Genomic DNA, 16,141 nt, shown 5'->3' on the forward strand with positions numbered 1-16,141 from the left:
TCTTTTTGAAGGGCCAAGGAGCACGGCGTGCTCATCCATCCCACATGCCTGCAAGGAAAACATGGCCAAAGGCCACCGCTTAGCTACTATTGAGATCATTGCATAGAAAGACAACTAATCAAATATTGACACTTCGTTGTTTCGCCAAATATGACCTACGTGTTGAGTCCTTAATCCTTGGTTTCAGTGAACGATGTACGGAGCTTTGCAGCTGATCCGACCCCTGGAGTCTCGGTGGGAGTCCAACGGTCACCGTAAACGGACAACGGCCACAGGGGGAGCATGTGCGAGTACGGCGAAGGGGGAAGCTTCAGCGGTGCGGGCACCTCCCCTCGCGGTCCGCACACCGTTCCTCAACCTCCAACGGTCATATTGACCAAAAGCGCCATTATATCCTAACGGTCAAATTTACCCAACCTTGTATCCGTTGGATCCTGATCCGACGGGCCGGATGTGAGAATCGGGCTGTTCGGGTAAACCCAGCTTTCTACGGTAAGCGTGTTTTCCATGGACCAAATGGGGTCAGAATCGCTCGCTTCTACAGGAGGAGGGTGCACACGGACAAAGCGAGAGAGCATGGGTGGGGAGCTAAGGGAGGAAGAAGACATCAAATTCTCTACTTTTTCTTCTTAAATTTTCCTCTTTTTTGGAGAAAAAAGGATAAAGAACACATCATCTAGAGGATAGAGATTGCAAGGAGATCAGTCTATAGAGCTGAAGTTGATTGTTTTTTTTTTTTCTTTTACCCTTGTTTTGAGGTTGCGGGTTTAGTTAGAATAGCTGCTATGGAGGCATCAGAGATCATCCATGGTGGTGGCTTAGAGGCTTCTGCGACCGGAGAATCCGTGCAAGCTTTGCCGTGGGATGTCCATGGCTTTGTGGTAGAGATTTGCGGCTCTTCCCGGTAATGTTTTTTGAATTCAATTCATGATTTCTTTTCTTCTTTCCATTTTTTGATTCTTTTATTTAGGTTTCTCACTCTCTCTTTTCTTTTTTTTCCTCTCTTTTTAATTCAAAGTTTCCTTTTCTTCAAAAGAAATGTAAACATCCCTTCTGATTTCTGAATACAGACACTCTCAACTTTTCCAAATCATTCTTGCTTAGTTCAAGTTTTCGAATTCTTTGCAAAATTCTTTATATGAACACTTCTTCCCCTACTTATTTATTGGCATTCTTTTTCTAAGAAGAGAACATTAATGAAACATTATAAGAGTTGAAGAAACAAATAGACAGGCCAGGGCAAAACAAGAAGGGAAGAGGGGTGGTTCTAGATAAGTATAGTAAAGAAGCAAAGAAAGTAATATCAAAGAACATTCAATCCAACAAATAAAAAATAAAAGACAAACTTTGGAAGGGAGTAGAGGATGTTGGCTGGGTGCTCCTCAGCTCTGCTGTCGCCGAGGCACCAATTGAGGAGTGACGCTTCAGTGCAGTTGCAAGGCTCCCATTTCCAGCTGCAGGAGAAGCATCACACTTCACAGCAGAGGATGGGTACCCAGCGCTTTGACCTCCCGTGCAGCTTCTCCAGAAAAGATGCCACCCGGGTCGCCATTTCCCTGGAGAAACCAGCTGAGACCAGAAGTAGTAGTTGCACATTTAGGCCGAATCCGGTAACGGCTTCTTCGTCATCAGTAGTGGCGCGAGCAGTCTCATGGGAAGGAAGGATAGAGATCACTGAAGGGGGGCCTTGGGAGCGACGGAGGAGCTCAAAGAGATCCCATGAGAGGAGCTCATCTGAGGAGGAGGATTCATGTCTCGACCGAGCCAAGAGGACAAGGACCGGTGACACAACAGGGTTAGTTGTTGGTGAGGATGACATATGGTTGCCTCAATGCACCAAAAAACATCCATTGGTGGAAGAGGAGGAAGAAGAAGAGAAGGTCCTTCTAGTTCCTAATGCAGCATTGTTTCCATTTTTCACCTCCGCAAGCAGCACATTAGTAGGCTCTTTTGAAACTGGAAGGGGTTCGGGCACAGGTGTGCAGCCAAACAACAAGTCACAGTCGGATTCGAGTTCATCATCCGATACCCGGAGTTCATCTCCAAAGCAACACAGGGATTCATCTGATAATGTGGCACGGAATGGTCCCCAAATCCCTTACCCAAGTGGTTTTGCTAGCATGGTAGGTCAGGGTGAGAACACCCAAACGGAGCAGCAGGGTCTTGAGCTTGTGAGCTTGCTCACATCATGTGCAGAGTCCATTAGTTCCGGTAATCATGAAGCCATTGCCTTCTACTTAGCTAGACTTGGAGAGCTTGCCTCCCCGAGAGGATCACCGATACATCGAGTAGTGGCCTACTTCACAGAAGCCTTAGCCCTCTGCGCTGTAAAGCTCTGGCCTCACATCTTCTCTATTACCCCACCTCGGGTGCTGGTTGATCAGAGTGGTGATAATGATGATGCCACAGCATTGCAGCTGCTCAACCAAGTCAGCCCAATTCCGAAGTTTCTGCATTTCACATTGAATGAGAGATTGCTCAGGGCTTTCGAAGGAAAGGACAGGGTTCACATAATAGATTTTGACATCAAGCAAGGACTTCAGTGGCCTAGTCTGTTTCAGAGCTTGGCTTGCAGGGCTAATCCCCCAAGCCATGTGAGGATCACCGGGATCGGAGAGTCCAGACAGGACCTTCACGACACAGGAGCTAGGCTGGCGAGGTTTGCGGAGGCCTTCAATCTTCCTTTCGAGTTCCATGCAGTTGTTGATAGATTGGAGGACGTGAGGCTTTGGATGCTTCATGTGAAAAGGGAGGATTGTGTCGCGGTAAACTGTGTCCTAATGATGCACAAGACACTCTATGATGAGAATGGAGGAGCTCTGATGGATTTGTTAGGTCTGATTCGAAGCACAAACCCAGCAATTGTTCTTATGGCCGAGCAAGAAGCCCAGCATAATGAACCCAGATGGGAGACAAGGTTGGCCAACTCACTTCAGTACTACTCTGCCATCTTTGACTCACTGGACTGCAGTCTGCCGGAGGATAGCCTAGCCAGGATCAAGATCGAAGAGATGTTTGCTCGGGAGATCAGGAACCTAGTTGCCTGCGAAGGGAGTGAGAGGGTTGATAGGCATGAGAAGTTTGAGAGGTGGAGGAAGCTGATGGAGGATGGTGGTTTTAGATGCATGGGCATTGGAGAAAGGGAGATGCTTCAGAGCCGCTTGATTTTAAGGATGTATAATGGTGAGAATTACAGTATAGATAAGCAAGGGGAAGAAAGTGATGGACTCACTCTTAAGTGGTTAAATCAATCTCTATACACAGTGTCTGCATGGGCGCCCAATGATGTTGCAGGCAGCTCAGCTACATCTCAGCCAAGCTAATCAGACTGTATTTCTGCATGGTTTGGTTTTCTTTTCTTTATAAATCTCCAAATATTCTTTTATACATTCCAAACACAGAAGTTCTCATACCTTTTGCTTTGTGAAATAGGAGAAATTTTTTTCTTAGTTCGTATTCTTTTCATTCTTTGGTTGCTGATCATCGGCAAGCATTACATTAGAAAGAGAAGTTTCATATGACACCTCTCTTTCAGTTCCTTGGCAGATTGCCTGCAGTTTCATTCACTAGAATTTGGATTTTATTTTTGTTGTAATTCTTTTGTTTTGTTCAATGTAATTGGAAAACAAAATCAGATGTTTTTGTTTCTTTATTCATGTGTGTCCATTGTTATACTACACCTTCTTTTGGACTTGCACTTCATGTTGGACTTGGATTTCATTTATAACTGTCTTGTGGATGCTTTGTATCATAAAATTCTTGTATCCCCTCTTCTTTCTTAGTTCTGCTACAAGAAAAATGTTCCTTTCATACACATTATGTTATTTTTTTTTATTGAATTCTGCCTGTTTCTCTACTCCTAGTTCTTGGATGCAAGCAGAGTAGGATCCTAAGATAGCATTACAAGTGCCACTGGTTCCTTCCATAATCTGAGAAAAGCCTACAAATTATTTTCTTGCCAAGTATCAAAAAAATTGTTGTATAAGCTTTCTTTCCGATCGAATTAGAGAAAACAATATATATATATAATTGAAGGCAAGAGCCTGATTTCAATTTTGGAGAAACAAATACTTAAATTGTCTGATGGTGGAGCCAATATTAATAATTGAAATATGAACAAATTGAAATATAGGGATCACTGAAGTGAATATAAGCATCTTTTTAATCAGACAACTATTTGTTGCTATCAGCTTTCTTCTGACCTCTGTTAATGGTCATGATTGTCTTTAAACCAGCACATCGTGCCTAAGCTGCCTTTGGCTCCTAGTGCCAAATAGACTCCCCTCTCCAGCGAACTGGAACCATTGCAGTCACAAAAAGGCCTAGCAATCAAATTTTATTGGAGAAAGACATTTCAAATAAATTCCTCTTGTTTTCCTTTCTCTTTTTTTGAAGTTGGACATACCTATGTGCATACATATATACTGTTTCTTTTCTTCACTAGATCCCTCCTATCTGTGCAGGAAATGGAGAAAAAATAAACGGTAAATTGGGTAAATACACGAGTGTGCCATTGGTATTTAAATTCCACTGCCTTGGCCTTCGAATGTTTTTGCTAATAAGGCGCTGCCTTTTTGGAAAAAGGAGTGGTGAATATAGGATTGATTGGTGAAAACTTCAGATCATTAATTTGCGAAAAACCCATTCTTAGGACTATAATTCAATGTTTGTACATCCTTTTGCTTGACCACTAGATAACTATCTCTTTTCTAGCATTAACAGCCATCATCTTCAGTTTACATCACTCCTATCACTCTCTTGATGATTGCCACAGTTGTTTTTAATCTCTGAACTGTTTGTCTCCACTTCTCATGTCCTAACTTCTTGTTAACCGCTGCAACTGATTGGATCTTTCTTAAATCATATTATTATTACAAATTTTTAAATCTACAACTCCGGTAAAGGGCCAACAAATCTTACAGGTCATTCCTCAAGGAAGAGAAGAAAATTACTGTTTGTTCACCATGTTTATGGTGGTTGCCATTAGAAAAAGGTTTAGTTGAACCATGCAACCTTCACTTTTTCAGATAGCTTCCATATATATGACCATCTTGCGATCCAGAAGATGAGCATGACTGCAGTTTGATGGCCATGGCAGCATTCAAGTGCCTTATCTCTCTTCCTTCGACATCGCATTTCTTATGAACTGGCCTTCTGTTTGTGCTGTTCCTTATGATGGTGGATGTCCATTCCCTGGTGGCAATGTCTCAGAACTGCGCAGCCTATGACTTGTTCTCCTTATGTTCTTCCCCGGGTGGCTGAGGGGCCACCAAGTGAGAAGTCCTGCAGGGCCCTCCAAAGCTCCACCTTGCTTGCCTTTGCAGCAGTATCAACATTATCTCTCGCTTGCCTTCCAGCTGCAAGCTTCCCACAGTCACCTCCAGTGATACCCCTCCCTCCCTCCCTCCCTCGTTTTCTTTAAGATATTCTTTGGCTTATACTTTCTTCTAACGTGTGGATGAACAGGCTACTACGTGAGGGGGTATTGCCAGTATGCCCACCAATGAAGTTTTCTCCCTTTTCTGTCTTCATTTTCCCCCTTCTCTGCTGGGCTGTCATCCGAATGGAAGTTGGATTAAAGAATTCCATATCAATAGACTAGGTAATATTTGGTACTTCTAAGTTGTAGAAGGATCTTTTTGCGGCATTGATATCATCATAGCTGAGTCAGTAGCTAGGGGTATAAAACCGACAGTGAACAGTTATTGCTAAGCTCATGTCCATGCATTGTATTGATAACTTCATAAGAGTAACACGATTGTAAAGCAGCCAAGAGGAGAATCACTTTCATACCCAGCAATAAAGGATCCATCAGCATGGTAACGGGCCAAAGCAAATTGCGAATTTATATTCGACTAAAAATACTATTATCATGCCTTCGATTCGAAGTCGTAAGTCAGAGATCATAGCAACCACCATATATTCATAGAGAATTTTCTTCACAAGAATGCAAATCATTATCAACATAATATTATTAATACATCACAAAGGAATTAATTTAAATAAATCAAAATCGAAATTCAATTAATTAATAAACCAATCCTACTGATAATCAAAATTTAAAAGTCTTATATCAAATAATTCTCGATTAAAATTTCAAAAATAACAATAATAAATCTCAAATCCAATTTTACTTATACTGTCAAATCTTGCTTCTAATCTCACTCTTAGGATAGTATCATATTCAAAACTAAATATCTGAATCTGAAAAAGAAAAAGAATAATGAGCTGGACAGCCCAATAAACAATGAATGTCTTAACTAGATGATGCGCTCTTATCGCTGGAGCAGTCAAAGATAAAAATTAACTCCGATTCAACTATTGAATATAATAGCGTGAGTCGGATGTCGAGTCTACAGAGATCAGAAAGCTAAGTTGGTTTAATAAAATAAAAATTAAGAGAAGTAGAAAAGCTTTTAGGAAAAATTTTTTTATTTTTTTGAGGATATTAATGGTTGAAAAATAAAATTAATTAAGAAATAAAATTGGAGCAAAATATATGATAATAAAAATTTTAGGATTTTGATTCCATCTTTAATTACAGTCTTGGTATTTTCTTTTGAAGCAATTGCAATAATTAATTAAGATGTTGTATGATTAAGTTTGACCATAGCTTATCTCATCTGAGTACGAATTGTATCTTTCGATCACGATCCGTCTCCCTACAGTATAAATTATTCAAACTTGAATCATAAAAGATCTTAAAAAGAAAATAAAAAATATATGAGTAAATTTTTAAGATAACTTATTTCGTTAGAGCACAGACCGTATCTTCCGATCACGACCCATTCGTACGAACATATAAACTATTCTAAAATTAACTACATAAACATGAAGCACAAGAACTTGAAAGCAAATATAATATTAATCAAAGAAAAAAACTTACAAATTTTTCTAAATGCATCAAAGATAAATAAAAAAATATTTAAAATAAAATATAAAATTGAAATTAAAAAATTTATTTTACTCTCCCCAAGATTTTGTCTCTAGCCGCCCATGAGTTGCTCCCTTCTCCCTCCTCTCACAGTAATGTTGGAATAGAGACTTTATTCTATGATTTTTCAAGGTAGAGGGTTGGGTTTTATTTATAGATGCTAGGAGGGAAGAGATTTATTTGGCTAGGTAAGATGGGACCAATGATTTAAAGATGAATGTTTGTTTTGTTTTAAAACTCTGAAGTTCTCTTTTACGTCATGCATCCCAGGAACTGCACCCTGTTTCTTCCGCCGTTCAAATCCGTTCCTACATCGCACCCATCTATGTCTCAGGTGTTTAAACTGCTGCTCGCATGACCGCCCGTCCCATGGACACCGCGCCAAACCTTTTCTCGTGAGCCAATATGCTTGATCGTCTGAACCCATTCTCGCTCGCCCAGGCGTGTTTAAACCATATGAACCCGCACCCGGCTCGCGTGACCATCAACCGCATGAACCGCATCGCGCCCGAACCAGCTTGACGCACACCTGCTCACCTGAACCAGCTTGACGCACACCTGCTCACCTAAGACCACCCCCACGCACGTGCTGAACCCCCATGTGCTACGACAAACACCACACGGGACTGTTCCCATGCGCTGCACGCGAGCACGATGTTCACCGGCTTATGCACCGTGTCATGAGCCGCACCCTGTTTCAGTGAGCCGCGCGTGGACCGCATGGATGATTTTTTTCCGATGAACCGTGCGCGGACCGCTAAGCTTTTAGGCTAGTTTTGGGTCTGGCTTTTGGGCCCTTTGGGTCTCCATTTTAGGTCCAATCTTATTTCTTTAGGTCCTCGGGCTCATTTATATTGGTGAGCATCTTTTCTGTAAAATATAAAAAAAAATATTAATTTTTAAAAAATAAAAATTAATTAGTATCTGTTTTGATGCTTCTTTTAAGATATTTATTATACTTATCACATCTCCTAATTTGAACTTTGATCGTCCTCAAGTAAAGAAAAGATTTAGAGTTAGATATCTTTTAGTTTAAAGTTTCAAGTTTTACCGCATAATTTTTTTCAAAGAACCATTGATGTTCAGTAAAGCGAAAGTGAGGTATGTCATCGGAGTATTAGTACTTAATCAATATTAAAATTAAGTGAAAAATATTGAACCTTTTCTGAATTTTTTCTAAATTGCCCCTATCTTTATCTCTAAATCGTCTAACTTTCATATGAATAAATATCGTATTACTTCCGTCCTTTATTGATTGATTTTTTTTAATATTTCTTTAACGTTGTATTGCTATTGAGTATCTTAACTCCTTAAGCTTTTTGTCTGATCCATATAGCGAGTTTTCAGTCAATGACTCCCAAACCAGATGACTCTAGAGCAATAAGTATAAAATATCCCTTGGACTTACTAGTTTGAATCAAACAAGTTATGAGTTAAGACTAGCTTTACAACAGAACTTTTTTGCCTTTCATACATTTTGATGTGAAACTCAATACTTGCTTAGACAAAGAAGCTCGATTACTCAGTGAGAAATACTTGAAAACTATTTTATTTTAAAAATAATTTTTATTTTATGAAGAAACGTATAGTTATCCTACATCAGTCTATAAAAAGTAAACTCTTCTTTAATACTATTAGAAAAAATTAGAAGTGCTCACAGAAAAAATATTTATATTCTAGACTTAACTCTTTATTAGATTTTCTTAATACTTGATCCCTCAATATCTCACAAACTCTCTGATCTGTGTATCAATTTTTTTAAAATAAAAATATTTTGTTCAACTCGATTCTTGAACGTAATAGAATGCTTAAACACTAAATACTAACTTATTTGAGAACTTATTGATTTATTATTCTTTTTTTTCCAACTTAATCGATATTATCCTCAATGGAGTAAGAAAAATAAAATAATCAAATAAAAGAAAAAAAGAGAGTGCACCTGAGGATGAAATTTCTTCATTTTTTTTAAAGCTTCCCCTCCAACTTAGCCGACATTATCTCCGATAGAGTAGAATCTATACAAAAGATACTAAGTAAGACTTCATTAACCTAAACAAAATGCAAAAGATATGAATAAAAAAATATGAGCTGAGTTGCCTCTCAGAAAGTGCTAAGTTTAACGTCTTCAACTGGATACTACGAGAGAGTCCCATCTATAACCAACTTGGGTACGTCTCTTAGAATTTCAAAAGAACGGGTCAATCAGAAGGCCTTGTCATCATGGCAGTAAAACATCCATGGAATGCTTGACGATGATTAGTTCGGACCAATAGAGTATACTGGGCAAACACACTATATCAGGGTCTAAAATTATCATAGTTTTTATGATAATCAGGAAGGGATTGTGTTTGTTAGGTCGAGATTGAAGATGGTAATTTAAGAATTACTTCAACTATAACTTGCTTTACCGCAATCCTTTCTCGGGTATAATATATCTTGGCATAACCTCTTCTCGATCTATAGCATGGTATTTTTTTTCATATTAACATTAAATCTATCTCCATACATCATTTTAGCATCATAGAAAGATTTTGGAGATAGTCTTTAAAAGTAGTGCCAATACAGAAAAATCAGTCATAAAAATTTTAAAATCATTATCCCTCATATTAGCAATATCCCATCCGACAGCTACTTTATGTACTTTTAGAATATCTATAAGTTGGGCATCCTATGGTAGAATGTCAGTGGGTACGTTAGGAAGTAGCTTCAATTCTAAAATAGTTGGTGATTCAAACAAGGGAGCTATTGGAGGGCTAGGTGATGGCTCATATTTTTCGATCTCAAGTGGGGTGATTTTTGGATAGGACGTATCTACTAGGTTATTTACTTCTGTAATATACCTATCTTCATCAAAATTGTACATCTCAAAATGAGCCAGATCGGGATTTAACGAATCCTAGGGAAGAATTGTGGGTGTAGCTTCCTCTATTATGCTATTCATTTGTGGTCCTTGTGAAGTCTCAATTAATTCCATCATTTCATCAATTTCTCCTCCCTTTCTGTTAAAAGGAATGAATGACTCTACAGCATTTGAGAATTGGACCATAAGTAGGTAAGGTGACGATGGAATTGATTTGTCCCACCATTCTGATTTTTCTCTATATGTTTCTGCCTTAGCCGAATTATCAGCATTGATTTTTTTGGTTGTGCAGGATTGTTCTATGATCATTTCATTTTCGAGAGTCATAATCAATTGTTCAGAAAAAATTACGAGGACATCAAAATTTTTAGGTAGGTATTATCCCTTAGGGTCACTCTTAGGCTGATTAGGCAGCTCTCTTTCCTCCTCGCTATTGAATGCGATCACTAGCTGCCTGGTTTGGATCTCTAGTGCAGTTAAGGATTACATAGAGGAGTGAAGGATCTTATTATTGAGTTCTAGCCTGTCTAATGCTTATTGAAACTCTCTTCAAAAGTTGGATCATAGTTAGTTGGAGAAGGTTGATATTATGAATAGGGCATATCGCAATAAGGTGCATCCATGAATGTAGGTCCTTCTGTTATCGGGGTAACCACTGATTGTGATTTTCACAAAAAATTTAGTTGAGCTCTCCAGTCTGAATTATAGGTATTAAAATATAGATTATTTTCTAATCTATAGGCCATTTGGATTTGATCTTAATGAATAAACTCAGAAAATTGATGTGCGTCTGGGTATTCACTCACAAAGTGAGTGGGGCTCGAATATATTACGCAAACTTATTGCACAGGAAGAAAGATAGAAAGGGATAGTGTCTGATAGCCGTTAGACGATCTAATCTGTGAGACAACTTATCCAATTCACTGTAGAGGTCTGTCTCAGATTGTTCTGATTATTCAGATATGCAATCAAGGGTTCTAGATCAAAGCAATTCTCTTCTGATTATTTTTTTTTTTTTTTGAAGAATGAGAAGAGGGACAAGGAGAGAGAATTCTAAAGTTAAGAACCTAGAGGATTCTAGATCTAAGAGATAGGTGCGAAGAATATATTATTTATTTATTTATTTTTATTAATTACAAACAAATTTTCAATATAAAAGAATCTTAATTAGGATTTAGCCTAAACCTAGACAGCTCCTAACTGCCCCAAGATCACCTTCAGGAACTTCAAGTTCAAAATCAACTAACCAAATTGGTCAGGTAAGTATAAATTGGTGTGAGACTCACCATGTTTTTGCAACGGATCTAATTAAATAACCATCTTTCTTCAGAACTAAGTCTCTAAACTACTTTTCTAGACACCAATTAGTTAGTCAAAGTCAAATCCAATCCAACCTTCTGATTTTCTTATCCTATTGAGCTCGAGTTCCTTAGGGCTGACGTCTAATTGATTTTAAATTAAAAGCTTAGGTTAATGCAATATGAAAGATGATGATTTTTGGGTTAAGGATGATCAAATCTCGATCTTATCTTATTTAATTAAGTTAAATACATTTAAATCAATTATGTAAAGATGCAATGTAAACAAACTAGATATCCAAACAAAATTTTTTTTTTGTTTTTAATGTCACTATATGTATTATGAGATTTTTTTTTTATTATGTTGAAACAACCGTACTAATGATCCTTGACAACGGTGCCAAAATTTGAGACGCTCTTATCACTAGAACAATCAAAGATAAAAATTAACTCCGATTCAACTATTGGATAGAATAACGTGAGTCGGGTGTCGAGTTCACGGGGATCAAAAGGTTAAGTTGGTTCAATAAAATAAAAATTAAGAAAAGTAGAAAAGCTTTTAAGAAATTTTTTTTTTTTTTTGAAGATATTGATGGTTGAAGAATAAAATTAATTAGGAAATAAAATTGAAGTAAAATATATGATAATGAAAATTTTAAGATTTTGATTTCATCTTCGATTACAATCTTGATATTTTCTTTTGAAGTAATTGCAATAATTAATTAAGATATTGTATGATTAAGTTTGATCATAACTTATCTCACCTGAGTACGAATCGTATCTCCCGATCATGATCTATTTATCTACAGTATAAGTTATTCAAACTTGAATTATAAAAAATCTTAAAAAGAAGACAAAAAGTATAAGAGTAAATTTTTAAGATAGCTTATTTTACTAGAGTATGAACCGTATCTTCTGATCACGATCCGTCCCTACGAACTCATAAACTATTCAAAGATTAACTACATAAGCATAGAGTACAAGAACTTGAAAGCAAACATCATATTAATCAAAAGAAAGAGCTTATAAATTTTTCTAATTACATCAAAGATAAATAAAAAAATATTCAAGATAAAATATAAGACTAAAATTAAAAGGTTTATTTTACTCCCTTGAAGATTTTGCTTCCAGCTGCACATGGGTTGCTCCTTTTTTTTTTTCTTTTTTCACTGCAACGTTGGAGTAAAGGTTTTATTTCATGATTTTTTTAGGTAAAGAGTTGAGCTTTATTTATAGGTGCTAAGAGGGTAGAGATTTATTTGGTTAGGCAATATGAGACTAATGATTTAAAGATGGATGTTTGTTTTGTTTTAAAACTCTGAATTATGTTGCGCGTCCCAAGATCTACACCCTGTCTCTTCCACTGTTCAAACCTGTTCCCACATCGCAGCTATCCACGTCTCAGGCATTTAAACCGCTGCTCGCATGACCGCCCAAGTCCCATGTACACCGCACCCTGCCTTCTCCCGCGAGCCAATACATTCGATCATCCAAACCCATTCTTGCTCGCCCAGGCACATTTAAACCACATGAACCCGCACTCGCCTCGCATGACCGTCAACTGCATGGACCACGTCGCACCCGAACCTGCTTGATGCACGCCCGCTCACCTGAAACCGCGCCCGTGCGCCTGCTAAACCCCCATGCGCTGCGACAAACACCGCACGGGACTGTTCTCGAATGCCGCGTGTGAGCCTGGCATTCACCAGCTCATGCACCGCATCATGAGCCGTGCCCTATTTTGGTGAGCCGCATGTGGACCGTGCGGATGATTTTTTTCTAGTGAACCGGGCATGGACCACGCAGCTTTTAGACCGATTCTGGGCTAGTTTTTGGGCCCCATAGGTCTCCATTTTGGAACCAATTTGATTCCTTTAGGCTTGCAAATCGGGTTCTTTAGGTTGGTGAGCATCTTTCTTGCAAAATACAAAAAAAAACATCAATTCTTAAAAAATAAAGATCAATTAGTATCTATTTTGATGCATTTTTTGAAATATTTATTATACTTATCACTAAATGATTCATGTGATAATATAAATAGTCGATATATAATTTATTATTAATCAGTTCATAAATATAATTAAATTTATTTTTAAAACATGAATTTAGTAACGTTAATACCTTTTAAATATTCATATACATATAATCATATATCTAATTCAAAATTAATCATATTTAATAATCCGATTCATAATAATTCTATTCAGCTCATCAGCCTTTAATCATAACCACAATTATACTCTATGACAGGACCAGAATATCACACTTATATCTTATTATTGAACTAAAGTACCACACTTATATCCTATAGATAGATCCGAATACCACACTTGTATCCTATGATCTGATTAAAATACTATAGTTGTACCCTATGGCCAAACCAAAATATCATACTTATATCTTGTAGTCGGGCCAAAAAATATCATACTTATACCCAATGCCTAAGCCAGAAATAGAATCACAAGCTCAATAATAATCAGTGTCCCAATACATAATCTCCAATTGGCAAGGTTCAAAATATAGCTAGACTGAGAGTCAAAATCCAATTCGTATTAAAAATTTTTTCATAGAATAACGTATATTTTATAATCAAATCAAAATATGTATATATAGTTTCAGATCAGTAAATAATTATAGCAATAAACTAAAAAATAATATTTTAAAATTTCATATCAATTTTTATTCAAAATATATTTTTATAAGATTAATAGATCATATATAATCCATTAACAATTTGTTTAATATTCAAAATAATATTATAGAAATAAAAAATCTAGTAAAGGTGAATTATTATTTACATTACGAATGAAATCAATTGATCAATCCAATTAATTTAAAATCTCTCTCAGAGTCCGTTACCACTGCACCGAAAGTATGCAAATCTTGTTGTGTAAGAGCATGGACTTTTTCTTAGATCTGGATTTTCAAATTCCATCCTTATTTTATTCAACTATTAGGGCAAGCTGACTCTCAATTTTCTAGGGGCACTCAACTATGTTCTGATCTATCTTACCACATTTAAAGCAAGCATCAGTGATCCAATATTATTCATTATCAGTATGAGATTTGTCACTAACTGATCTCTTATTCGAATCTCTAGTATATTTACTATTTTGCTCTTGAGATTCGCTCAATCTATTTTTTTTCTTTTGATTTCTTTCCCTTTCTGCATGTTCTTTATTGATTTTCTTTTCAATTATTAATATTTTATTCATCGTATTTGTATAAGTAGTTAATTCATATGGCACTACTTAATTTCTAATTTCTATCCTTCGATCCATCGTAAATTTATATACTCAATCACGTCCATCCTCGACCAACTTTAGAATAAACTTGATAAGCTCTGTAAATTTAGCTTCATATTCTATAATTATCATATTTCTTTGTCATAGATAAATAAATTTATATTCCTTTTAAGTCTTTACGCTATGAAGAATATTCTAGTTATAAAATATCCTTCAGAATCTCTTCTAGATAAGTCGCTCCCCATCTTATTTATATTTGTGTTTCAGTCTTTGCCACCAATTGAACACTTCACCTTGTAGCTAGAATTGATCATGGGCCGGGCCTTGAGCCTAAACTCTATTCACTTTTAATCGGATTTTGGACAGGGCGTATGTAAAATTTGACATTTTTTGAGCCAAGTTCGACCCATGATCAGATCTACTTGTAACAAATATGCCGCATGATGAATCTTTTCATTATCGTAGCACTCCTGGATGACAAACACCTTCTCCATCTCCATAATCCAATTGTCGGCTTTCAAATATTTCGTAGTCCCTTTGAAAGTCAATGGAGATAACTTCTTAAATTCTACAATATTACTTCATTGATCCTGCTACTTTCCATGTCCTTGTAGTGACGATGTTTGTTGTTACATTTGTCATTATTATAGTAATTATTGCTGCAACTACTGTTGCGATTGCACCAAGCTAATTAAGGTCCGCATTATTTGGACCATGCTTAGTTCTTGCTGCTTCGTCTGGATGTTCTTAGTAGGATCAATGACTTCTTACTACTGAGAGATGCCACCAACCTAATCAGAAGTACCACCATCCTGTTGATTTGATCTCTCTCTAACAGCACCCGAAGCAATCCTTTTTATTCAACATAGAGCCATCTCAATCTTGCACAAACAACAAACTTAGATTTTCTTTCAAATATGAACATCCAAAATTATATTTTTATCAAAATTTAATCATAATTATTTTAAAAAAATCTTAAATTTTGAAATCCCTACAAAAATGTCCGTACAGTAGCGCTCGATATCCCAATCAGTTCGATCTAGGATATTCAATTGATCAACTTTAAATCAAGGATCATGCTTGAATACAATCAACGTTGAAATCTCATGATGTCTGACTCGATAAGATGAAAGCCAACAAACTATCCATCTGTCAACAGTCAAGATCCATTCACCAATATCTATCAAGATTATTAAAAGATCTTTTTAAGATTTAGAAAATTCTAAAAGAGAGACACGATCTAAAGAGAAAAATTTGCAGAAAGAAGATGAGAGTTTCTAGAAAAAAATTAGAGAAAAAAAAATTCGTATAAAGAGAAAGTGGAAAGAGAAAAAAAGATGAGAGGAAGAAAGAAGAGAGAGAATTTTTTTTTTTTTTTTTTTGAATGCTTTAAATTTGTGCAAAGTGATTTTGGATCCAAATTTTGATGGTTGACCGGGTTTGGTTGGACCGTATATTACGAAAAAATATTCATTGTAACGGTGATACCATGACATATGTGTGTCATATGTGTCACAAATCAATAAGAAACCCTATATTTCACTGATTCTAGTGTATTTTATTGATTCATGACCTGATATATTTTATTGATTCTCATGAATAATATCCGCACTATCCCCTTGTATTTCAGTGTTTTTTATTGATTCCCATGAACGATACCCACACTACCCCCTTGTATTTCACTAACTCCCGATTTCTAATTGATTTGTTGCAAATATGGCAAGGTATCACCGTCACAACCAATATTTTCTCGTATATTACAGCTATAAGAACAAGGAATTTCACACTCGTAACTTCTCAGGGC

The 16,141-nt window shown here is 36.7% G+C and overlaps 1 protein-coding gene across 1 annotated transcript; it reads left to right on the forward strand.

Annotated features, from left to right (window-relative positions):
* The first annotated feature begins 527 nt into the window (after positions 1-527).
* On the forward strand, positions 528-3,703 carry LOC105059323 (protein DWARF AND LOW-TILLERING). Its single transcript, XM_029260280.2, has one exon. It carries the CDS (start codon positions 1,365-1,367, stop codon positions 3,321-3,323), a length of 1,959 nt encoding a protein of 652 aa, XP_029116113.1. The 5' UTR covers positions 528-1,364; the 3' UTR covers positions 3,324-3,703.
* The last annotated feature ends 12,438 nt before the right edge of the window (positions 3,704-16,141 follow it).

This window comes from Elaeis guineensis, chromosome 16 (genome assembly GCF_000442705.2).
Source record: "Elaeis guineensis isolate ETL-2024a chromosome 16, EG11, whole genome shotgun sequence".
Lineage (NCBI taxonomy): Eukaryota > Viridiplantae > Streptophyta > Magnoliopsida > Arecales > Arecaceae > Elaeis > Elaeis guineensis.